The sequence below is a fragment of the Typopeltis vanoorti genome, chromosome 22 (assembly GCF_054136105.1).
Source record: "Typopeltis vanoorti isolate ZY-2024b chromosome 22, IOZ_Tvanoo_1.0, whole genome shotgun sequence".
Taxonomy (NCBI): Eukaryota; Metazoa; Arthropoda; class Arachnida; order Uropygi; family Thelyphonidae; genus Typopeltis; species Typopeltis vanoorti.
In genome coordinates this window covers 74082913-74108133 of record NC_143570.1, presented here as the reverse complement: position 1 = coordinate 74108133, position 25221 = coordinate 74082913, and the positions used below count along the sequence as shown (strand labels likewise).

At 35.2% G+C, this 25221-nt stretch overlaps 1 protein-coding gene across 3 annotated transcripts in view; it reads right to left on the bottom strand.

Annotated features, from left to right (window-relative positions):
* LOC150094490 (uncharacterized) overlaps window positions 1–25221 on the bottom strand; it is a 188963-nt gene that overhangs the window by 59160 nt on the left and 104582 nt on the right. For all 3 annotated transcript variants that reach the window (XM_090412162.1, XM_090412163.1, XM_090412164.1), the window contains exon 3: window positions 4894–5096. In XM_090412162.1, the coding sequence (XP_090268288.1) occupies window positions 4894–5096 (203 nt within the window). The remainder of the gene's footprint in view (window positions 1–4893; window positions 5097–25221) is intronic.

Here is a 25221-nt window from a genome sequence, read left to right as displayed (position 1 = left end):
AGCTTAGGTCTTATTAAACTGTCGTATTATTTTCGAGTAGATGACTTTTAGCTACAATTTGTGAGCCAGAAATATTTCCCATTTAACTGTTTTGCAATTTTCATTTCATGTGAATTTTTCTGATTTATTTTGGCAGCAAACCACATAAAACCTCCACGCCACCAAATGGGGGAAAACGGTATTCAACCGTAATTCTTACTTGTGAAAACTGTTTGAATATTACGAAATAAAAACGACCTCTGACAAATCCTTTTATTATGTAATTTTTAAGTGGACCTTTATTCACATGAATAAGTGTGTATATTTCACGTTATGTATGCGTTAATGAGGTTGTTTAATTTGACAATCCAGTTAAACTACTTAATTTAGGACAGCTTAAAATCGAATTTCTCCAATAGGATGAATTAATTTCGTTCAACTCCTTTTCACAGGATTAACTTAATAATTTAACTATTGCTTTTTAATGTCGAATCATATCTTATGCTATCCTGACAGCAATTTGTTTCTATTAAATTTACTATACACAGTCCCCGAATTACTTAAGAGTTACATTCCAATAATTTTAGCGATATAATCCCTTCATACTGGTTAATCCCTAAGCGTATCGGTATGCCTGTATGCTGTGGTGCACTTAAAATTTATTTCTGCTAGTTTCATTCACAGAATGTACACACAAATTAAAGTTTATACGTAATTTTAACAAAGTGATATGATAAAGTATAAATAGAATGAGAAAACAATGTTTAATTTGGCCGTTCAGCCTTTCATAAGGGTTGGCTGAAGAGTGGCTTCTTTCTTCTCTTAGTAAAGCTCTCGTAACACAGTCTAAAAGCGACATCTGTTTCTCTCTGGACTACCTGGCATTAGGATCCGTATCAGTGGCGACCGGTGAAAATTTCAAGTTGGGGTGCTGCATATATAAGATAATTTTTTTTTTCCTAATCGGTAACCAATTTATTAATAAATTGCTTTATTAAAAATATTTCACCGTCAGCACGAATAAACACCAATAATAAAAGTTTCGTATCTCACAGAAATAACTCACGCAAGCATACGATACACCGCCCAAACAAGCAGTGTCGGAATGATTTTTAACGTGCAATCACAAGCGCAAACGAATTCGATGAGTCTGACTGCGATTTGTCGAACGTGATAATTCCGGCACTGCGTTAGATCGCAGTGCATTTGTTTCGTAATCTAAAGCGACCAATTCCAAATATTAACTATTCAATCACTGTCGAAACATAAACTGTAACCTTTAACATGTATTGCATTTTAGAATGTTGTAAGCATTGTTATTATTTATAAACACAAACAAAATTTAAAATTTTCATTTTTTCCTTGGGTGGGGGCGGTGCTGCAGTGCTTATGTACGGGCCGCCGCTGATTCGTATCCAATTTTATGTTCACCTTCACATTGATGTTAAAAATGTCATTACTGGAGAGATCCCGCAATTTTTCAGGAAAAAGAATGACGGAATCCTCACGTTACGAAGTGTTACGGGCTCACCTGTCTGGGGTGAATACGTTTTTAATCCTAGGCGCAACCAAAAATCAACTTTAAAAAAAAATCTAAATATGCGTAGGTCAAATTATGTACTCAGTACAGAATTTTTTAAAAGATAATTATCAGTTAAGTAGAATTTTTTTCTTTCTAAATTTTATATCTAAATCAAACTTGGTGCTTTTATACATGTGTTTGCTTTTTCCCCACTTCTGTTTTTTCCTCCAGCCATGATTGCGATTGTACTCCACCGCAGCACACACACAAACTAAAGTGCACGAATACAAATACACAGCACGTGTGTGTTCAATAATAAGGGAACACATTAACTGCACAGGATATCTGTTTATTACTTAGAACAGTTTTATACTTTTTTTTTTAATTGCCCTGAAAGGGCAATGAAAATTTGAATAAATTTGCAAAAGTGAATTCGTAATTCAGGGACTGCCCGTATTTGACAAAACTGAGCCCCCTTCGTGATGAAAAGTAACGGTCATAATTATATTAATTACATAATTATTATTAGATAACAATATTAGACCATATTTGAAATATTTTTGTTATTGCATATATTTTATGCAGATAATGCATAACTTTATATTTTGGCTTTCATTTTGTTCCACTTGGAGTATAGTATCTAGAGTTTCTCTTGATTTGAAAGACTTCCGTTCAAATTGATAAACATAATTTACGCTAAAAATTCACAAATTGACCAGCGTGATGCTTATTACACTTCGAAACAAAATTTATTTCCATGAGTGAGCCCAGCGATGCTTTAATCACTGCGATAATTCAGAAATCTCCGCAGTGCTTTGTCGAGTGGGCCGGAAGATCATTTTTTTGGAAAATAGTCTCAATTAGGAGAAAATCCCCAGTTGTAAAAATGTCGGAATTATATGAAAGCATTCTATGCGCTGATTCTTTATTAAGTTTATAATGAAAATGCAGTGTAGTTCGCTAATTCTCTGCCTTGCTGGTAAGTGGGTCCAATCAGATTCACAAGATTGCTAGTCGCGTGATACCCGCTAATTAAGCACATTAATGACATTCGAGTACTTCGAAATAATTAGTTCCTATTAAATATATCTACATCCCAGTGATTATTGCACTATTTGTAAACCTATTGTATATTATTACATGGATGAACTTAGGCCAAAATAATCTGTGAATTCTACCCTAGACTCAACATGGAATTTTTCAAGCTATATCAGGCCTCTTTTAATAAGCAGACTAAAGGTATTAATCGTATTGGGCAATGAATTTCAACTACCACAAGAGACATGTGTCATTGTTTTCGACAATCTGCAGTTTTGTGTCAGGCCTTGGTCTCAGACACAAATACTAAGTTGCCAGTGATCTGTCAACTGCGATTTGTATGACAGCCTACAATCAGTAAAAGAATTTTGCTTTGCGAAATCTTAAGGGAAATTTCTATTGTGCTAATATTATCAATGATTCTGCATTCTTATATCATATGCAAATATTACAGTCATAAATCAAGTTAAAACGTCTGAATTATGAAATATAAAGATAAGTGATTGTAAGGCTGATTAGTTTAAGATATGTATGACAATGTCGTATTATATTGGTGGGATTAGGCTAGAAGAAACTGATGAGGCTAGGGATCTTGGAGTGTTAATAGATAGGAAGTTGAAGTTTAGGGGTCATGTGGCAAAGATTGCAAATACAACTCAAAAGATAATTGCAAAGCTGAAATGAACGTTCACATGTAAAGATAAGGATGTTATTTTGCCTCTTTACAAGACCTTGATAAGACCTCACTTGGACTATTGTGCGCAGGTCTGGTCTCCTGGATTACGTTGTGATTCTTGGAGAGACTACAAAGGCGAGTGTTAAAAATGATATAAGGATGGTGGAATACTGATTATGAAGACAGATTGAGAATTTGTAGACTGTAGACACTAGCTAACAAGAGAAAGAGGGATGATATGATTGAGACTTACAAACTGTTGAAAGGGATTTCAATTGATGGGATTTTTCAATTTGTGGAGGGTTGAGAAAGGACGAGAGGGCATCCTTGGAAACTGAGAATGAAGGCCGCCAAGAAGGGTATAAGAGCTAGATTTTTCTCTCAGAGGGTGGTGCGTGATTGGAATGGATTTCCATTGGATGTTGTGAGTGCAAGCAGTGTGAATGAATTCAATAATAAGTATGATAGCTGGTTTGTTTAGTATGTGGCCTCTCTCGATGAGTCTCTGACTCCCTGGAGGACTCTCGTAATAATAATATTCAGAAATATTTAAGATTCTCACTAGAAAGGTTAAACCTTAGAGCAGAAATGCGACGAATATCAATTGCTATAATGAAAATGCTGTGAGTAGGAAAGGGAAAGGAATGATGAAATGGAAGATCAATTCGTGAATCAAATGTAAAATCATAGCTGCTCTTAATAAAATTTTAACTAAGAAAATCTTAATACATCACATTTTAATTAGAGCTTTATCATCACATGAAATAATTCACCAATTAACATGAATTATATAGAATATTGAAATAATTTCTGAGTGCATAGGCTTCGGGTGATTATATAAATATATATTGGATCACAGGATAATCAGCAACACCTCTAGCCAATGATTTCTAAGGAAGCTAGAGAACGAAATTTATAACTTACTTTTACATAAATACATATGTCACCAGCTGAGACTTCCCCGGAAAAAGATATTTAAACACAATAACATTAAGGAGAAAAAAGATAGTACTTTTTTAATGAGTTTGATTTTTATAACAAAAGATGACAATGTTTGTCGATTAGAGAGGAAATTTACTTACAATGCACTTCTCGTGATACTTATCAGAACTTCAGATTCGGGCATATAAATTCAATATAATTACGCGTATTGGCGCTTATTTTAACGTGTTTATTTCTTCTTTTATCTGGCAAAGTACATCAATTAATTAAATATAATAGATCAATTTGTCTGCCGTAATGTCTCAAAAAATTCCTAAATTAACCATTTATTAATGCATAGCAATTCTAAACAGATGTCTTCGAACAAAGATGTCTCAGGAACACAAAACGGAAAGAATAAATAAGTCACTTAGTTCCTGTTAATAGAAATAAAGCCGCTCAGTGAACGCTGTGTAGTTCAAATTGAAAATTTTAATCGTTTCATCAAAAAAGTAGACAAAATGGATGCAAATTGCATCCATTTTACCGAATAGTGTTAACATTCACAGCATTTAACTGCCAAGAATGGAAAATTATATGGAATATGATTCATATGTTCGTTAAATATACTCTCCGAGTATTCGAAACCTGCTTTTTAGGTTTTTAATGGCGGCTAGATAAAGACTAGCATAATTTTAACGATGGTTGAGATCTTTACTCCACTGCAAATTCAAACTGATCTAGACTGGATACGTACCTTTAAATAAATGGAAGCCAGGCTTTAGCAGCTCTGGGTCTATAGTAACATTTCTGCCCTCTGCACTTCTGATCCTCCTCTCGGGCCCAAGACTACTAGAGGAACAAACATGGGCATCTCCAAGTGGCATGCGATTAACATACAGATGGACAGAACTCTCGTTCTTTTCCTCATCTCCAACCTTTGGGAAGTCAGCAAACAATCTAAAATAATGAAAAAATGTATAAGAAAGCTGTGTATTGTTTCAGAACAAATATTTTTTTTGAAGGTGTATTCAATCCGAATTACTTCGGTTAACGACTTAAGATATCTGTGTAAATAACCATCTGATTGTAACATGTAACTATTGAAATTACGAGTAGTATAGTCAGAATTATTTGATGACGGAAGGTGAAATAGAAGACATCGGAATGGTTTATTTATTCCTGGCCTAGGATTTTTATTTCAACAATGATGATTTACTGCTTCATTACAAACATGCAGACAGATTGTTTTCCATAAATAAAATGATCTAAGTCAGTCACACCTTTTTAGTTACTGGTTTTCATTTCGGATGTTTTCCCTCCTCTAAAGCATATTTATAACAGCTGTTAAACAAGCTCTCTTTTACACTCAGTATGATGTTGTAATCCTGCAAGACAACTGATTAGTCAAGGTCATATTCATTTAAATAACAATGAGGATTTATGATGAAAGTTACGCGTGCATTCAGCAGTGTAACCAATCGAAAATAGTTTAAAGGGAAACTTCCCATTGCACAGATGTGCATCATACTTCTCACACCTGTATATCGATCTGAAAATTTGATCTTGTCTCCTTTAATTTGAACGACAAAAGTTTAAAAGCAGCCATGTGCATACTTAACCGGGCCTTCTCTTTGACAATATCTATTAACGATCATAACAGCCGATTCGTTGAAACAGGGGATCGGAAACTAATTAACAGAGAATTGATCTCTCTAGAAGAGATTGGGGGCTAATAATGGATATCTTATTGATCATTCGGTTTTGTCTGTAGGCGCAAGAAAAAAGTGTTATAAGGAAAACAGTGACTGAAAGGGATTCTACTTCATTCCGTTATGAGGAAGAGATAGAAGAAAAGTTAATTGTTCTCATGAACTCCCACCACTTGCTTCACCGCTATCTCCATGATGCTGAGGTTATTAGAATGTGAGAGCTTAGGAAGAACTGAAATTATAGTGTGTGTGTGTGCGTGTATGTGTGTGTGTGTGTGTGTGTGTATATATATATATATATATATATATATATATATATATGCAAAATGCATGTATGACGATTAATTGACTCGGTTGAAATACATATTGTAAAATAGAGTTGGATGATTTAAACCGAGAGTTAGGTAAAACAAAGGGGGTTTAATAGTAAAACACGACTAGTTTCGGCTTATAACAGCCTTCATCAGGTGACATTATAAAAGAAAATGATGTAATGTCACCTGATGAAGGCTGTTATAAGCCGAAACTAGTCGTGTTTTACTATTAAACCCACTTTTTTTTACCTAACTCTCGGTTTAAGTCATTCAACTCTATTTTACAATATATATATATATATAAAATTAATTTAACTGACACTAGAACCCGAGAAAGTATAACAAAAACCTTTAATAAATCACGGCTAGTTTCATCGGTGCTCCGACTTCTTCACATGAGAAAGAAAAAACAAGATTTATAAAAATAACAAGGTAAAAAACATGGACTTTCCAGCTTAATAAAAAGTAGAATAGTAACAGTCATATTTGAATAGGTGACCGCGTGTTACCGTTGGCATGAGTTGAATGTGTGCGACAGCTAATTTTAGAGCGCCAGTATTGGATTACTGCGCTATGGGAATCAGGCAAATTGTAGTTTAGATTGTTGTCCAAGTGTGAAGGGTCCAGAACTATTTCTTTTGATTCGATAATTCTTCTTTCAAATTCATCCTTGCATATATATAAATTAGTAGTGCATTCCCAATCAACTTAGTGTGGCCGTTCTTCAAGGTTAGAGTTTGCCGAGAAGAGGACATGACTGGAAAGGGCGCTCGCTGTGTTCTACTGTAAGAGATGTCACGTCTATGTTCCTCAAGACGAAGTGAAACAGATTTATCTGTCTGGCCAAAATAAGGTCGACCACAGTCGCACAAAACTTTATAAACACCAGGAAAATGCAGTTGGTTGTGTTTTGGTTTTGGTCGACTCAGAAAAGAACGAAGTTTTGGCAGAGTAGTATAGTCGGTCTTTATGTTGAATTTCTTCAAAATCCTGGATAGTTTTGGGGTAAGAGAGCTGATAAATGGTAACTGTATATGAGTGATAGGGTTGGAATCATCTTCTTGTCGAGGATGTTGGCGTGGTCTCAAACGTTTAGTGATGTTACGAGACGAATATCCATTATTTAAGGTGTTTTTCAGGAAGTTAAGCTCTGTTTGAAGGTCTTTTTCTGTGGAAGTGAGACATCTTGCTTGATGGGTAAGGGTGGAGATGATGCCCAATTTCTGAGGAGGGAAGTGATGAGAAGAGCAATATAATCGTTTATCAGTGTGGATGGTTTTTCGAAAAATTGAAAATTGAAGACAGTCAGGTAATCTGCTGATCTTTAAATCCAAGAAGGGGAGAATGCCGTTAATCACTAGTTCTGATGTGCATTTAATGTTCTGATGTTGATTATTTAAATGGTTTAGGAAGTTTTGCAGTTCCTCTAAACTATGTCCCCAGATAAGGAAGACGTTATCAATGTAGCGTAACCACAGTTTAGGTTTTTAAGCAGCTGAAGAAATAGCTTCATCTTCAAAATCTTCTAGAAAAATGTTAGCTAAGACTGGGGATAGAGGGCTGCCCATAACTAACTCGCTAGTTTGTTTGTATAGTTTATCTTCATAGCAGAAATAGCCGGAATTGATGCAGTGTGTTAGAAGAGCAAACATCTTTTTTAGAAACCTTGTCCTTAAGAAGACCCAGAACTTCATCTGTAGGTACATTCGTAAACAGAGACACCATGTCAAAACTCACCATTCTATAAGCGTCTATAAGATTCAAATTTTTTTATTTTTGAGATGAAATCTTCAGAGTTTTTGATGAAGGAGGAGGAATTGCCAACTAAATGATTTAAAGAAGCTGCAAGATATTTAGACAGATTGTACGTAGGTGAGTCAATACCTTCCACAATAGATCTTAAAGGAGTGTCAGCCTTATGGATCTTAGGCAAGCCGTACAACCGAGGAATGAGGGGATGGAGAGAGCGGAGAGATAGTCTTGTGTGTCCAAGAAGTTCATTAGTTGATTTCAGAATACTGTTTGTACGGTTATGAAGTTCTCTTGTGGGATCACTTTCTAGAATAGAATACGTATTAGAACTTAATAAGTTGTTAATCTTTGAACGGTAGTCAGTTTTGTCTAAGATTACAGTTGCATTCCCTTTATCAGCATGTAAGATAATAATGTCATCGTTGTTACAAAGTTGGTGTATTGCTTTCCTTTCTGTAGGAGATAGATTATCTGTAGGACGACGACTGTTGCTTATGGTAAAGATGGCATCGATCCTAAGTAGATTCGCAGTTTGTTTTGGTAATTGCGCAGCTGCCTTTTCAACTTTTGTAAGAGAGTTCTTTAGGAATGAAGGTTGGAGAAGGAATGAAGGTTGGAGAAGGAACGAAGTTAAGGCCCTTTGAGAGCACACTAAGTTCTGCAGGAGAAAGTGTGAGAGAGGATTTGTTAATCACAACATTTTTTAAATTTTGTGAATTGATATGGGGTTGGCGAGTTTGCTTCTGTTTAAGTTGGTTGAATTTTCTGATAAGAATTAATTTGTTGGAGAGTTGCGATCTATAAGCACGGAGAGAGCTCATGTTTTTAATATCAATCCAGGACCTGTTATCTAAAGATGAACTTAAGTTATTTTCAAAAGAATCTCTTTTGCAGAACAAAGAAGCTAATGTGGACTTGATATCTGCGATTCTTTCATATAATAAATCAAGTTTAGCCTTGCGATAGATATTATGAGCACGTTTAGTGCGAATCGATTCTTTGAAATCTAAAAACTTTGGGATGACAGAGTGAAATATGTATATTTTCAGAAAAACTAACCTATTAATAAAAAGTCCAATTTTTACCGGAGTTTTTTCATAATCCTTGATAAGATTATTAACCTCGTCAGAAGGTAGATAAATATTATTGAAATTAGGATTTACTCGGGATGTATACATTTATAAAATTAATTTAACTGACCCCCATATATATATATATATATATATATATATATATATATATATATATATATATATATATATATATATATATGGGGGTCAGTCCTTAACCTTGATTTCTTTTAAACTAGTTGACTATTTAGAGTAGAAACTACAAAAATGGCAAAATCCGCCCCTTTCAGAGAATTTTTATTGCAAAATTAATTTTTCAGGTATACAAATAGCTTGACTTATTTAACACATCAAAATTAACATATTCTCAATAATGGCTTTAATGAATGAATCTCACAAACAAGTCAGAATTATTTCAGTTTTAGTAATGATTTAATTTATCAGTGGGCTAATAACCCTTGCTAGCATAGGAGGAGGAAGACCGGTTGGTTGTTTATATTAGCCAGAAGTAAACGAGGCTCATGGGGGAGGGGATGCATTGCATTTTTCTCTGTATCCTCACCTCTCTATCAGGAGTATGCCAGGCGTCTAAAATAAGCTGAGAAGTATATTGGATCCTTATACTTCAATTATCATCGTACTTCATCAACGAAGCACGGTGATAATTGTAATGGACTATCGTCTACATTTTCTACGGTAGCGCTGACAGAAAATATACAAAAATAACGGATAGTGCTCGAATTACAAGCAAGCTGCAGAAGAGTGTGTAATTCTTTTACTGAATGTGTTAACAGGAAACAAAACTGGCAGAATACATTTAGTAGAATTTGCAGCTTAGCCTGGCTGGCAGAGTGGTTAGCGTGTCTGCTCTCCAGCCAAGAGGCTGCGGGTTCGAATCCCGCCGTGGGCATGGATGTTTGTGATTGTCTGTGGAAATACCAGTGGTGGTGATCGGCGGTAGATGGCGTTGATGTAGTTGAGGTCAGTTAGTGGATTGTGAGTAGTGGAAGCAGAGTCGTAGAGTGGATATCCTCCCTCGATGAGTGTTTGGACTTCCTGGAGGGGACAAATAATAATAATAATATAGGAGTTGATGTAAATCTTGAATTTAGCCTATTGCCTCTCTACACGACTTAATTCTAATGGTAAAAGAGAGATAAATATATAGAATATTTCACACAGTTTACATATTCTTGTCATTCTAATACAGGAAATATTAAAATTTGACTGAAACATCCTTCTTAATATACAAGAAGGATGTTTCGCTCAGATTAATACGCAATGGAATTGCGTATTAATCTGAGTGTTTTAATAAACCTGAGTGAATAAGAATGAAAACTGGTGGTAATCCTTGCCCGTTGTAAGATATACTGTATATAAATTTATTTTATAATGATGATGCAGACTTCCTATGTTGACGATTACAGACATAATAAAACAAAACGATGTAAGGGACAAAGTGCTCTAGTTTTCATTAAATATATTTTTAGCTTCGAAGTTTGCAACATTTGTCCAGTTAAACCCTTCTATTGGATAAACGTAGTATATTAATGATAATTAACGTAAAACTTTAAAGATGAAGCCGGGCCTTGATGATTCTTGTCTTAAGAGCGGTCAGTGACTTTTCAGTGCTGAGCCTCCGAGTTACTGCTGCGATCATTGATGCTTATCTCCTCTTATTCCACAATGCAGTGAATCTTGAAACACTTCAGTTAAATTTCAGATCCCAGAACACTATTTATAGAGTTACTGAGCGCTGCCCAATAACACTGAAGTCAAGGCAGATAAGCCTGGAAATTTTGGCTCTTGAAAGAGGATATTTGCTCGGTGTTTAGTGAAAAGACGCTTTTCTTCTTAAATTGGAGCAGAATGCAGTTGAGCTTGTTCCGATATTGAAAGTCAAAATTCATAAAAGAAGCGCCAAAGGCACGCGACCGACAATACAGGTTGCTTACCCAACCATTCATCGTTCTTCCTTTATATTTCGATGTAGATTGAATCCATGCGTCCCCTTATCCGCCTGTCTACTGATTAATGGTGTCTGTTGTTGCGGAAATCGGTTTCTGCATCTCCCTACGAGATTTCTGTGTTCTGCCGCCTTAGCTTCGATGTACTTTAGCGACACGGGGGGAGATCGTTCGATCACGGAAGACGTTTGTCCTTGCACAAGTACGACGAAAGAGTGGCAGGTCGGCAGTAATCTCTGTAACGATCTGTAATTTCAGAGACAAGTTCTGCTGTCTAGACAGCAGCAAACACAATATTCCTTCCAGGATGGAGTGCCACTGTTTATTTGATCTAAGACAGAAACAAAAGGTGCCTTCAGCAAAGTAAGCAAGCATAGACAGAATTTCTCCGTTCTGTATTAAATGCACCTTCTCATTTATTTTCTCTTCTACAGTGTGACAACGTGTACAAATGTTTCAATTCTGTTCGATTGCTCCCAACGTAGCCATATCTGCTGGGTATGAAAGGGCGATCTTGAACTAGGATTTCAACAAGTCATCTGTAATGGGTCTAATATAAAGCGATTTCTGGAAGCACAAACTTACGGAGCATTAAACGCGGTATTGCAGTTTAATGAATTAATAATAGCAAGCATTCCCGTTTCAGTATTAATGTGTGTGCAGAAATAAGAGGAAACATCTATTTTCAGTTTTGGAATTGTCGAGATCAAATGTAGTTATGTATTTTTAATCCCTAAACAAGCGTTGAATTGTGCAGATTACTACTACTTTGAATGATAGGAAAAGAATGAATTTATTTTTCAAATACCATGTCGTAAATATCACGAAGGGTATATTTTTAATCATCATAATATGAAGTAAAAATTCTTTCGTACGACTATCTTTCCTTTCTTAAGGTTCCCCTACTGCAGAATGGGAAAGATGAAACTGCCTGAAGGTAGAAACAGAGTGCAGTATTTGCTTTAGCAAAGGAAAACACTCCGTTGCATTTTCGTATCTCTAGTAACATCCTAAATTAAACATAAAATAAAAGAAATTATGTACATCAGATTGTACTTATAGAAATTAAAATTAAGGCAGCAGCAAGATTAATATATGCAATGTTTCACTGCAACGCTGAATTAAGAAATTGCTGATCTAAGATGTTTGAATTACTAAAAGCAATCTGAAACTGATGAAAATATTATTCTGAGAACTAATTTCATTAATTTGTTTTCTTTCCTGTATTTCTAATTTCATTAAATGTATTTTCCTAAGAAGGCTTTCTAGATTTATTAGAATTCTTAGGAAGAAATGTCAATAATAGTTGTAATCTATTACATCATGTTAGAAATAAAAAACTACCCTTCGTTGCTGGATTCCTAAAATATTATTAAACACTCTTTTAACATTTCCTAAAGAGTGAATTCTTTTTTATTCTATTTCTCCAATTCCAAACAATATATCCAAATTAAACTGTTTGTCTCTCAAAAACTTTCCACAGCCATTCATCTTGGTCAAATTTTTGAACTTAAATTCAAAATGGGTTATCTACAAATTTATTTTAAAAAATACTAAATAAATGTTAAGTTACTTTTAGTATAACTTTTACGCTTCTTTTGAAACTTTTAGAAAGAAAAATCAAAAAGTGAGGGGAAAAGAGCTCTATAGTCAATGGTATCAGTGATAAGTCATAACCAGGATAAAATTGGTAACGCAACGGTAAAAAAAGGTATAAAATGCTAAAGGTCTAATGTCACCCATAGCCCAAGTTTCCAAATGCTGAACGAAGGTTGGCAGATAATTTGGTGGCGTTAAGTCCATAGTTTCCGATTAAATAAACCAAAACAACTTACAAACCGTTTCTTCAGATGGGGAAGACCTTAAAAAAATTGGTGAGAATGTCCAGGGGTAATAATGTGTATAGCGGTCATCTAAACAGCATATGATTGCATTATATTTGATTGTATAAATTCGGTTTACCTAATAACTGCTATTTAAATATTATTTTCAGTAATTTCCAGTATAATATGTTTCATACAATATGGCAATGTTCATTCGATGCAAAATAAGCCAGCAAATGGCTTATTTCCTAAATCAAAATCTCGCTTCCTTGTCTTCACGCTTTAGAATGCTCATGTTGGTAACAATATTTCTAGTGATACGGAACAGGAGACCACAATTTAAATCAGAAAGTATTTTCTGAAAATACCAAACGAAAAGCTGTTATCAAAGAGAATTGTGTTTATAAGCTGCAGAGTGAATACTTCAAGAAAATTCCAGGTCGAAACTTTTACTTCATTAGTTAAATAATTCGCGAGTTGTATTTTATTTGCACAATTTAAATAGTTTTAGAAACATAATGAACATATTAAACAATGTGTTATTAATATGCGAAGGAATATTATCTGAGGAACATTTAGAAGCACTTAGTAAATCAAATGAGTACATCAAATTTTGTTCTATGCAAATTCATAGAACAAAAAGTGAATGCTGAGGTTAAATCACGGGAGTTATTGCAATAAAGAATATAAATCTCTTCAATGTAAAACAGTTGAAAGCATTAAAACATCTAACCTAACTGGAAGCGATCTACTGCATAGGCAGTATCTATTTTCATAGGCGGTATTTTTTATACCGCCTATGAAAGTTTGTAACCCTATGCGACATTATTACCCTGGTTGGACAAAGATTTGTTTTTTTCCTATTTTATATACTTTTGTATGTTTACACAGTTCTGAAATCCTACTCTAAAGATCAAATTTGGAACTTTTTCAGGTCACTTCAGACTTCCAAATAAACGGGACTATGTCTCACAACAGGCGATAAAATTCATCTCTCACCTAAAAGACCATGACAAATATCCATGACAAAAAGCCCACGAGCAGTATGGATTTGAAGTAGGAGTTTGTTGGAGAGCGGATACGCTAACCACTCGGCCAACCGATGTAGCAATTTATTTTATAAAAACATGCTAGGATGTGAGCGCTAACGATCAAAACAGATGAAGTTGTATTTAATCTCTCTCTTTCTGTCTATCTGCAGAGTTCACAATACAAATTTAATTAATGTAGAACTAAATATGAAATTCAAACAGCTTCGAATAATGGATATGAAATCGAACTTTTTAGTAAGCAATTCGCAAGATTTAAAAAATATAGTAGAAAATATCAATTAATCTTCTCTATTCCCCTTTAAAAGGAAATGAAAAACAAAAATTAACCACCACTGTGGTAAATTCATGAAAAAGCACATTTTAGCAAAGTTATGGTGCATACTAACTAAAATGATTTTGTGCTGTGTTTATCGAAGTGATACTTCGATAAACTTATATCATGATATCGATGCAAAACTATTTGAGTTCAAACTGTAGGTATTGCTTTATTTTTCGCAAACGAAATTATAAGGAAATAACTGATCGTTTTTATTTCTGATTCATTTTAGTGCAAGAGTATTTGTCGTAGTGAGCAACACACTACAGCAAAGTTACCAGAGACGACTTACCCAATTTTAGCACAGCGTGACAAAAATATGCCTCCACCTTGCCCCTTTTGAAACTCATCTCATCGGGAAAATTACTTATTCCTTACATTTTCACGGACTACGGAGCACATTCGCTGAAGCTTCTAGATTATTACCTTTTCTTCTTTCTGTACTGCAGATATTTCCACCGACTGCGCATGGTTAGGTAGAATATGTCGCTACTCTTACCGGAGCGCTGTCCTTTCACCAAGATATTATACGAAAATTTAAAACGGGGTAATGGAAAATTGGAAAGAATTTTGGATAAAAAGGATTCTTCAAAGCACGTGCAGAACTTAATTGTCTGTGGAAAGTTGCGATTTCAAACTTACAGTGAAGCAATTCTGTCTAATATTAGCTTAGGATTTTTCTTTGCTGTGAGTTGGTAGAATAGAAGCAACTCCCTTAATGCACAAAGTTTGTCAAGTCCGTATGCCAGTAACGCGGCATGCACATGACGAGAAGCTTAAGCTCGCGTTCCGTAGTGGTGTTAATCGCGTCGACAAAGTACTCGTTGTTAATCCCCATATCAATGTTGCGATCTGCTTTTCTTTAACGAATGATGCATGGGTAACCTATGTTGAACACTCATCAATCCTTCAATAGTATATCAGTCCTCTGGGATATAAACATCAGGGGGAAAAAACGTCATAGTATAGAGTAAATCGTACGGGAAGAAAAGCCATTTCTTCTGATGTATTTTTTTTTTTCATCTGTAAGGAAAATTATAGAGGAAGAAATTACATTAATACAACATACTTAAGGCTAAATCCGTTTGACTAATAATGAACAAATCGATGCAGTGCATTCATAAGCTCAAACTTCTAAACATTCCAACAGTACCACTTTACTCGATCTTTTACTAGATAATAAGCTAGAAAAATAGGGTATAATATGGTGAAATGTTAATTTTCAATGTGCGCCATCCATTTCAACAGCCTTGGACTTTAGCGAAGAGATTTCTCTTAAGATAACTGGATTTCAAGGAAGAGTTTTGTGTAAGCATGTGTAATTCAAATATTAAACTACACTTTTAAAGACAAATTATCTCAGATTGGCTGAATATTTCCGCTTTATTTTTAAAAGTTATGACTCTCATTGGGTCGTATAGTGAATATGTTCATCTATCACTGGTGAAACAAGCCGAGGAATGTTATTGAATTAGTGTAGTGAGTCATTTTAATCCCATTAAATGATAAACTGCTCGGTATCACCCCAGGTTTAAAATACTATTCAAAAAATGTTAAAAAATTTTCAAAAATGATGATTCAGTATCATCATCAACTGCTCAACGATTTTGAAGATATCACAGTATTCTGTTAAATGTCATGAGAGAAACTGTACGAAATCATATATCAAAGGATAAACAAATATTCTTGATTTTGCTTAATAATCATACCTTCTGTAAAAAAATGGGAACAAACGACACTAAAAATCCATCAGTCTTTATTAACTTTAGGTATTAGAATTACGTCCTTAGCAATTAAGGCTATGAGTCTATCTACTATGCGTCTCTCCTTAAGTTTAACTGTTTTGTGGAATGAAAAATAATAATAATAAAACCGAGTAGCATGTAGAATAATTCGGCTACTCCTGTATAAGCGACATCAACTAAATCAACCTTCAGTTGAAGCGCCTTTATAAAGTTTTTGCGTCTTAAATGGAATACAAACCTGAATCTTCAAAATTAACTGCAAATATCACCATGTTCTCTCTCTAATGAAATATGAAGCGAAATCACTTGAGTCAAAGAGGGAGTTTAGATAGTAAAGATAACCTTTGGTTTTCTGTTTGTTGTTGGATTAGCGACAATCGTTTCTAGTTGCGTATAATGAAGAACACTTACAGGAATTTGGGCCATTATCGAAAATTTTCAGTACGAATTTCACTTAAGAAAGGAAACTTCCACTAATTATCGTGAAGTGATATTCAATATGTATTTCATATGCTATTAACAAAAAGTGTAATCCTGCATTCATCAAGACTGGAATTACTCAACACTAGTGACTCAGAATTCCAATAGCCACATCACACGAGTTCAATTCTGCGCTCATCTTTTCATTATTTGTTGCCTTGAACTTGTGCAGCGGGGTGACGAATGTTTATCACAAAGGCGTCCTTTGCGCGGGGATTGACTCCGAAGAGTCAATCCCCGCGCAAAGTTCTCGACAAACAAACATTCGTCTTGTTTGTCGAGGACAACAGCTATAAGTTCTCTTTTTCCATTAGTAAACGTCGCCTATCATTGAAGTAAGCCCATTTTTCTATACTGACAGCAACACAAAAACAATCAAGAGAGACTGAAGGCATCTACAAACACCATTTCTCCGCCCATGACGGATACATTTCTTTAGCCATAATCTTACAGCCTGACAACTTGACGTCGACACAGAGCTTGGCGCGATCATGGCAGCGAAATAGTTTACTGGGTCAGCAGAGACGTTGATGAACGTCTTATTGTCATGAAACGTATATAACGTTTCATGACAATAATGGAAAAAGGGAAGGAAGCAGCTCAGTTTTTGCTGTCATATTCTCTAGAAAACATGAAATTACTAGCCATTTGCTGTCGTTATTGAAAGAAAGTCAAAATTATCAAATTAATTTTAGACATTAATCGTTTTGCTATTTCAGAAATAACGTGGAATTTTCTACTGACGAAATTTATTATTTCACGGCTCTTTCATATATTAATTTTAGTCACTGCTATAAGTAATATAAGAGATAGTGCAAAAAGTTTTAAAATCATCATCTCACATATAATCTAAATAATTTTACAATAGATTATGCGAAAAAAAAAATAAACATTAGCATGTTGAAATCTTTTTTGAATTCCAGAGTTATCCGAAATTTACGGGTCTCAGTTTTTTCATTATTCAAGTCTTGAAGGAAATATAGCTCGACTTTTAAAATCGTCTATATAAATTTCACCAACCGCAGACTCATCTTGTGCTACATTTAAAAATGTTCCTTTCTTTGCGGCTTGAATCATGAAGCACGCGCATATACAAGGCTTGTTATTCTTCAAAACGAAGTCATGCTGGGCCCTAATCTCTCAGATATCTCACTACCAATTCACGTGGTATGGATTTATAAATTTCCTAATAAAACAAATATTTACTCCATGAAAAAAACCTTAAGTCGGCATTAGTATCTCCTCAATCAAAATTATTTCCTTGCATTTTTAATGGAGAACCCATCTACGAGAGGTTGGTCAACGTATAGTACCTAACACCATAGATGAACAAAAAAAAGGAACTTGTACACATTTGACTTGCAGAACTACTGATTAAAATTCTTGGCAAATAGATTAGGTGTGTGTGGGGGGGGGGGGGCTGTTTAAAATGTATTTCTTGTCATATAAAAAACAGTATAGTGTGCTATCATCAGCGGAATTATGTATTGGATTGGCAATGATATAGAAACAGCGCCTCCGCAATTGGAAGAACGACGGTACGTTGTGCCCTTCGATTAGAAAAGGCCTAAGTTCGATTCCCGTTATGACGGGAGGAATCTTTATATGGACAATTTTCAATTGAAGATGAGTTAGCCGATCTCATACGGAGGTAGCAGGGTTTTTTATTCCGAAAACTAGGGTTTTTCATCCCGCATACAGACACATCTGCCCTTTAGAACATTTTACACGCAATTTATAGACAAAAATACTAGCTGTGGTGGTTGTGGACAGTATATGGCGTTGATGTCGGTCATTGGTAGTACAAGTTCGGTGTAGTAGTGGAGACGGAGTGTTGTATAGTAGTTGTCCTCCCGCGATGAGTCCTCGGACTCCTTGGAGGTGTCACCAATAATAATAATAAATCGCTAATTTACTCAAGCTCACTGCCAGAGAGTGGGCAAAAGAATAGAGCCTAATAGGACCCCAGCATTATTGCATAGTCAGAAGATAAGAACCATCCATCTGCATCACACAAAGTGTGCATTCAGTCTGAAAGGAGGGATCTGAATTGAAAAGGCAGGAAGGAAGAGGCAGATCAAATCATATGAGCTTACTTCGGCTTTTGCACCAGACCCAACCTTAGAGATATCAAGGTAGCTATATTGGGATTGGCATTTGTTTTATGCCATTTGTGCAGAAGTTGGGCGACATATAAGCGAGCAGATCCTTTATTGATTGGCAGTCAAGTATTGACGATTCACAGCAATACTTTTGAGAGAACTGAGTTGTGAGAAATAGGACAGTAGTTTGAAGGTCAAGATTTGTCACCCTTCTTAGGAACAGGCTTTGTGGAGTCAGTTTCTGGACTGCAGAAATAGATACCGCTGGAATAAGAGGGCCTAAAAAGGCGACAGAGTGAAAGTCAGCTCTAGTACACAAAGCATTACGAATAATCGGAGGTATGCCCTATTCGGCCTGGAGACTTTATAGAATGCAATTTAGTCAAGATATTTCTGATCTCTTTCGGCGAAAAGTCAAACGGTACATTGAGTGATGTGTTTGGAATGGCTCTGAAACATTTACTAAGATCGCTTGTGCATGAATGTAGGCTTTTTCTGTTGGTGGTGATGCAATAGTGAAATAAGAGTTGGGCAGAAATTAAGGCCAACAGCTGTGGCTAGAAACCAAAAGACAGCCGCCATTTGTACGGGATTCAAGTTTCCTGCTTTTTGCTCTTTTGAAATCAGCTTTTGATGTAATAGTTTTCTTGCCGCTATTCCGAACTTTGGTATAAGCAGTAATTTGGGGGGGGGGGAGCATGAGTGCAAACCAGTTATGTTATATATTTGCTATTCTTTAGTTCAATTTACTCTTTTTTAATGTTCTTTTAGTATTCTTACACATAAATTAAACTTATATACTTATACTCTGATAACTATTTTGTTAATTGTATGTATCCTCCAGACGACTGGTTTTTGCTGAATGAAAAACTCGAATTTCTTGTTGGGAAAATCCCTGCCACTCCTTAAAAGACAGGCGTGCATATCTTCAGTTGAAAAGCCCTTCGTATTTAATGTCTTCGAATAGGATTTGAACTTAAATTTGAACTTAATCGGAATTCGAAATCAGGACTTTTGAACCGAAGAGCAAATGTCGCGGCATTTGTTCCATTGCCGATATCTGCACTCAGGAGATGACTCCAGTAACACTCAGATTTGTCAATAGAAGGAAAGGACAACAGAATAACAAAAGAACAGTGCTTTAGAAGTACTTTTGACGTGAAGAAGAAATAAGTGAATGTGTTTGCGAATCAACTCTTACCGGTCGATTCACGTCAGCTACAAAAATGTGTCCTAACAGAAAGCGCAGAGCGAGAGAGGGAGACCGAGAACATTTGTGTGAAGAGGTTAGATATATCACGACCAGTGGCACACCCAGGGAGAGGGACAAGGGGCGCTTCCCCCCCCCCCCCCCAACAAAAAAGAGAAAAAGTTAAAAAACACTAGAAAATTTTCCAAAATACTTTTCCTAATTAAAATTCATTTTTTATTTATGTTGTGTCATGTCTTCTATTTCTATACTACTTATGAATTAGGGATCACATAAGGTGAGAGAACCCTATAGCAGTGTTTCTCAAACTGTGGTCCGCGACGATGGGACAGGTGGTCCACAGGCTTAAATTAACCAAATATATTTTAATTAATAAGTAAGTAAAAATTATTAACATAAAATGAATACTTTAAAAAATATATATATTCTGCACTATTTTAATTTGTAGCGGCAGAATGTCGAGTAATAAAAGAGGGGTGAAGTGAAACACAATATGGTTTTATTGCTTCCAACTTCCCTTGCTGTTTTGTCAGATTATCCACATGACCACATTTCAACCAATTGCTTGTTGTTTATTGATTTTTATTGTTGAAGGTTTTCCACCTTCAAGCAAGGCTCAGTATATCTTCAGAAGTGCTATGTACTACTTAGACAAAATGTGTTGTGAGTTAACTCCAGTATTTATATATTTTTCGAAAATCGCACGAAAAGCAAGCTGACAATTGAGTTGAAATGCTAACTCTCTTCAACCGAATTCCAGTAATATGTGAAACTGTCATAACAGAATTCACTATATATCTTAGTTTTAACACTTTCAGTTGAATTTTATTGCTGCCGAGGAAACTCACACAATCTAATTAATAGCAATAGTTTTTAGTTAGATACTGTGTTTGCCGGCACTAATTTATTAATTAGTGTCGTTTTTATCCCAGTTGTCTCTAATTGTTCTATTTGTTGAGAAATATATTACACAGACTGCTTATACTTTATTCACTGACATAATAAAAGTACTTGTTTTTCTTGCCTCTGCAATATAGTGGCTATCGGGGGAGGGCGTGTTGTTTACCGCAGGAGCAAGTTACTATCGCCCTGCGCTGAACGTGTTTCAGCTGTTTTCATTTGCGAGGTATATGCGAAACTTTTTAATTTCTTTTTTCGAAAAGTAAAATCAGGGGTGAGAGTTATATACGATACGAGTAAGTATGGTATTTCAATTATGGATAATACATTGGTACCTTCTTTAAACGGAAAAATAGCTCGGATGACAGTGATAATACAAAACGAGTTTGTAATGACAGTTTGAGTGTAGTTTCTGAAGATAAAGAATTCTGTAACGAATCCACATCAGTTGCAATGCGATAATATTAATACGCTTAACGAAAGGAAAGATTTGCTGACTTGCTGGACACTCGACCATTGGATCGCATTCAAAGGTAAATACAATTGGTTAGTTTGTAGGAAAATTTTTCTGTTTTGTGACTTTTCTCCCTTTACGCCTAAATTATTGTGTTATTATTCGACAATTGTTTACAGTTTTGAATGTGTATATAAAGTCAATATCAACAATAGCCTGTTACGAACGCGTGATGAAAGGGACGGGGTTTGGAGCTCCCCGGATAGGATTCAAAAGGTAAATACAATTAGTTATTTCAGTGACGCAACCAGGGTGAGGGGGCCCTGCTCCCCCACCAAAAAAAAAAAAAAAAAAAAAAGTTAAAATACACTAAAAAAATTTCCAAAATACTTTTCCTAATTAAAATTCATTTTTTTTATTTTATTTATGTTGTGTCGCGTCGTCTATTTCTATAATACTTATGAATTAGCGGTCATGTAAGGTGAGAGTACCATATAGCAGTGTTTCTCAACGATGGGAAAGGTGGTCCACAGGCAGACTTAAATTAACCAAATAAATCTATATATTTTAATTATCCAAACAAAACAAATTAAAAATTATTTAAATAAAATAAAAATAGCGGCATTCTGCCACTACTTTAATTTGTAGCGACAGAATGACAAGTAATAAAAGAGGGGTGAAGTGAAACACAATATGGTTTTATTGCTTCCACTTTCCCTTGCTGTTTTGTCAGATTTGAAATGAACATGTGTTGTCCACATGACCACATTTCAACCAATTGCTTGTTGCTTATTGATTTTTATTGTTGAAGGTTTTCCTCCTTCAACCAAAACTCAATATATCTTAAGAAGTGCTAAGTACTACTTAGACAAAATGTGTTGCGAGTTAACTCCAGTATTTATATATTTTTAGGAAATCGCGCGAAAAGCAAGCTGACAATTGAGTTGAAATGCTAACTCTCTTCAACCGAATTCCATATGTGAATCTGCCATAACAACATTCACTATATATATAAGTTTTAATACGTTTACGAATTTTAACATCTTCCGTTTAACTTTATTGCTGCTTTGGAGCAGGCGAACTCCCACACATCTAATTAATAACAATATTTTTGATTCAACTTCAGGATCGTTCAACTCGGCACCGCAACATTTTGAAAAATTTTTGTTCTACCAAATGGAAAAGATGCTCAACGGCAAGTACAATGGAAGATTTTCGACAGTTGTGTGAATTTTATGCGGTGATTTGCCTTATACAAATCAGCAATTTTGAACGCCGAATTCAAGTTGTGGTATAAGAAATTTGAAAAACCGTTTACAATAGCTGCATGCAAAAATGCCGTTGATGCAGTTTCAAAGTGTCACAAAATATTATATCCAACATCCATAACTTATTAAAAATATTTGCAACGCTTCCGGTAATAACAGGGTCAGTGAAAAGTCATTTTCTAACTTACGCCTTTTAAAAACCTATTTAAGATCTAACATGAAACAATCACGATTGAAACGACTGGCTTTGCTGTATATACACAAAGAGATTAATGTAACCACGACTGAAATAATTCAAGAGCTTTGTAAAAAGAAAAGAAAACTGGATTTTATTCTTTAAATAAATTTTTATAATCACCTAATGAATTTAATGAATGAAATTTAACAAATTTTAGTTTAACGGTTAAAAATATTTTTATCCGTTCAACTCGCCCCCCCCCCCAAGATTAAATCCTGGGTGCACCACTGCCAAGTAGCCTACTTTATCGTCATATATATTAGTTCATTTGCAATTCTCTCTTCACATCTGTGATATTCTTTTCAATAATGTACCGTCTTAAATAGTTTCATTGCACAACTTCAGATAGTCGGTCACTGGAGACTCGTCTGGACTGCATATTTGGGATTCTTCACAGTCCATACCTTTACGGTAATGGATATTGCTGCTAACTCTCGCCAGTTTCTCGGTACAGTTTTACCTCATTATTTATCGCTATCATAAGTTGTTTCTTGTCAGCGGGACGTCAGCGATTCGTCTGCGAAATAAAGATTAATCCTTCCCTCCTATTGGCGACATGACTGCAACACATGCTGTACACATTATCGAGTGTTGCACGCTTAGAACAAATGTACGATCAAAGATTAACGTGCGCCTAATACAACTTTTACTGAGTTTACGCCCGAGCAGGAGTTCTGCATGGAATCACATTGTTTAACCTGGAGTTGAGTTTCTGTAACAATGCCTATAAATAGCATTTAATGCCATTTGAATTTAATCAGGTAGCTGGCCAGCACCCAGATCAGTTAATGCCAGGAAGCAAAGGAATATACCAACTTCAATATCATTTCACATCTTACCGTAAGAGTTATTGCTATTGTGTTCTCTAGCTGTATTACAGCTAGAATTATCAAAATGATATTTACCTGATGAGTGATAGATAAGGGTTATGCACGATTAATCTGAATCGCTAATCCGTATAATGTTGAGTAATTCGCAGCACAAAATATCCTGAATTATCAGTTTTTAACTCCAAATGGAACCGACTCAATAAATATTCGATAAATGAATTGTGAAGAGATCCTGTCTTACCTGACCTTCTAGCAACGTAGTAATAATTATCTGGATGGGCGTCGAAGAATGAACTCTGCCTGTTAATGCATCTCTCTGCAGGAAGTTATGCAAAGGTCAGTTACTGGTTTACATGAACCCAAGTGACTAGAATAATTTATTATAAACAAGTAGCGATAGCAAAGCTTAAATGAAAACTCGGATTATCACAGTAGATTTCCAGGAGATTTTGCTAGTTGCTCATTTATTTCAACTGAATTTCAAATTAAAGATTAACATCTGTCTATTCATTCAGCTAAAATCTACTTTATAATTTTGGGATGTTCATAAATAAACTTACTTCAAATTTGTAAACAACATGTTTGGTCTCTGAAAACATTTCGAGGTAAAATAGGCTATAAATAATCATTCTAGTAAGAGTATTGCACTGATTCTGATGTGAGTAATTGGGGCTGAAAAAAAAAAACGTCGAGTCAGCGAATTTCACGGTCAGTGAGGGTCGTTTTGTTTTTATTTTATTTTTTTTTCTTTGAAATTATCTAAATATTGCTGTTATAACTGCTACTCGCAGATATATTTCTTCACATCTATCTGTAAACCACTTCAGCGGTTTCTTTTCAAAAGTACAATTCCCTCCCTTTGGCTTAACCAATTTTAACCAGAACGCTCCATTTTAACCAATGGAGCGTTCTGCTCTTGCTTTTACAAATCTTTGCTAATGATAACGTCTTTCACAAATAACTATGTCGCATAACTGTATTCTATGAATGAAACCTCGTGACGTGACTGAGTAGCATGAGTAATATAACTAGCTACCATAGAATGTTTGTTTACACCTTGCAAGATACCAGATGAAAAGCAGATTTCTTCTTTCTCTCCCTTACTAACTGGAATTTACATATATATCTACCTATAATATAAAATGATAAGCTTTTTTTGTAACATTTTTTGAAATGTTTGAAACTCAGGGGCTACCCTGAGTGTCGGGTCTTCAAAATTCGAGTCATCAGAATTCAAGGAGAACCGGTCTACCAGTCCGGAACTCAGAGGGGCGGAACCCCCTTAGTGTGTGTGTGTGTGTGTGTGTGTGTGTGTGTGTGTGTGTGTGTATAAAGCTCTAATACATAAATGTACAAAAAGTGGCTCAATGTTTGGTGGGCATGAGAAATGCGTTTATTATTCATTCCTGTTTAATATTCATTTTATGGAGTGACATCTGGTGTCTTAGTGCTTTACTGCCATGAAGTTTTTTTTTTTTTTTTTTTTGAGACGAGGCGGAACAGTACGGTGTCACCTTTATTAACAGCGACACACTGATGTGGGATCGTTTTAATTTCCAACTTTTACTGCTAGCAATAGATGCGTACTGGCACCTATTGTTTTACAAAACAAGCGCTGCTCCAAAGTATATACTTGTCGATAAAAAGTTGTGAAACTGCATTAATTTTATTTAAGCAAAAAAAAAATCCATTCAGAACATCACAGTCAAAGAAATTTGAGAGTGATTTTGTTTTAATTTGTTCCGAAATAAAAATTTACAGTGATCTGATTCAGTATTAAGTTACGCAGCACCAAATATACTAGGACGAGTTAAAAAGATATTTTTCTCACGTGAAGCGAAATTATGGACAT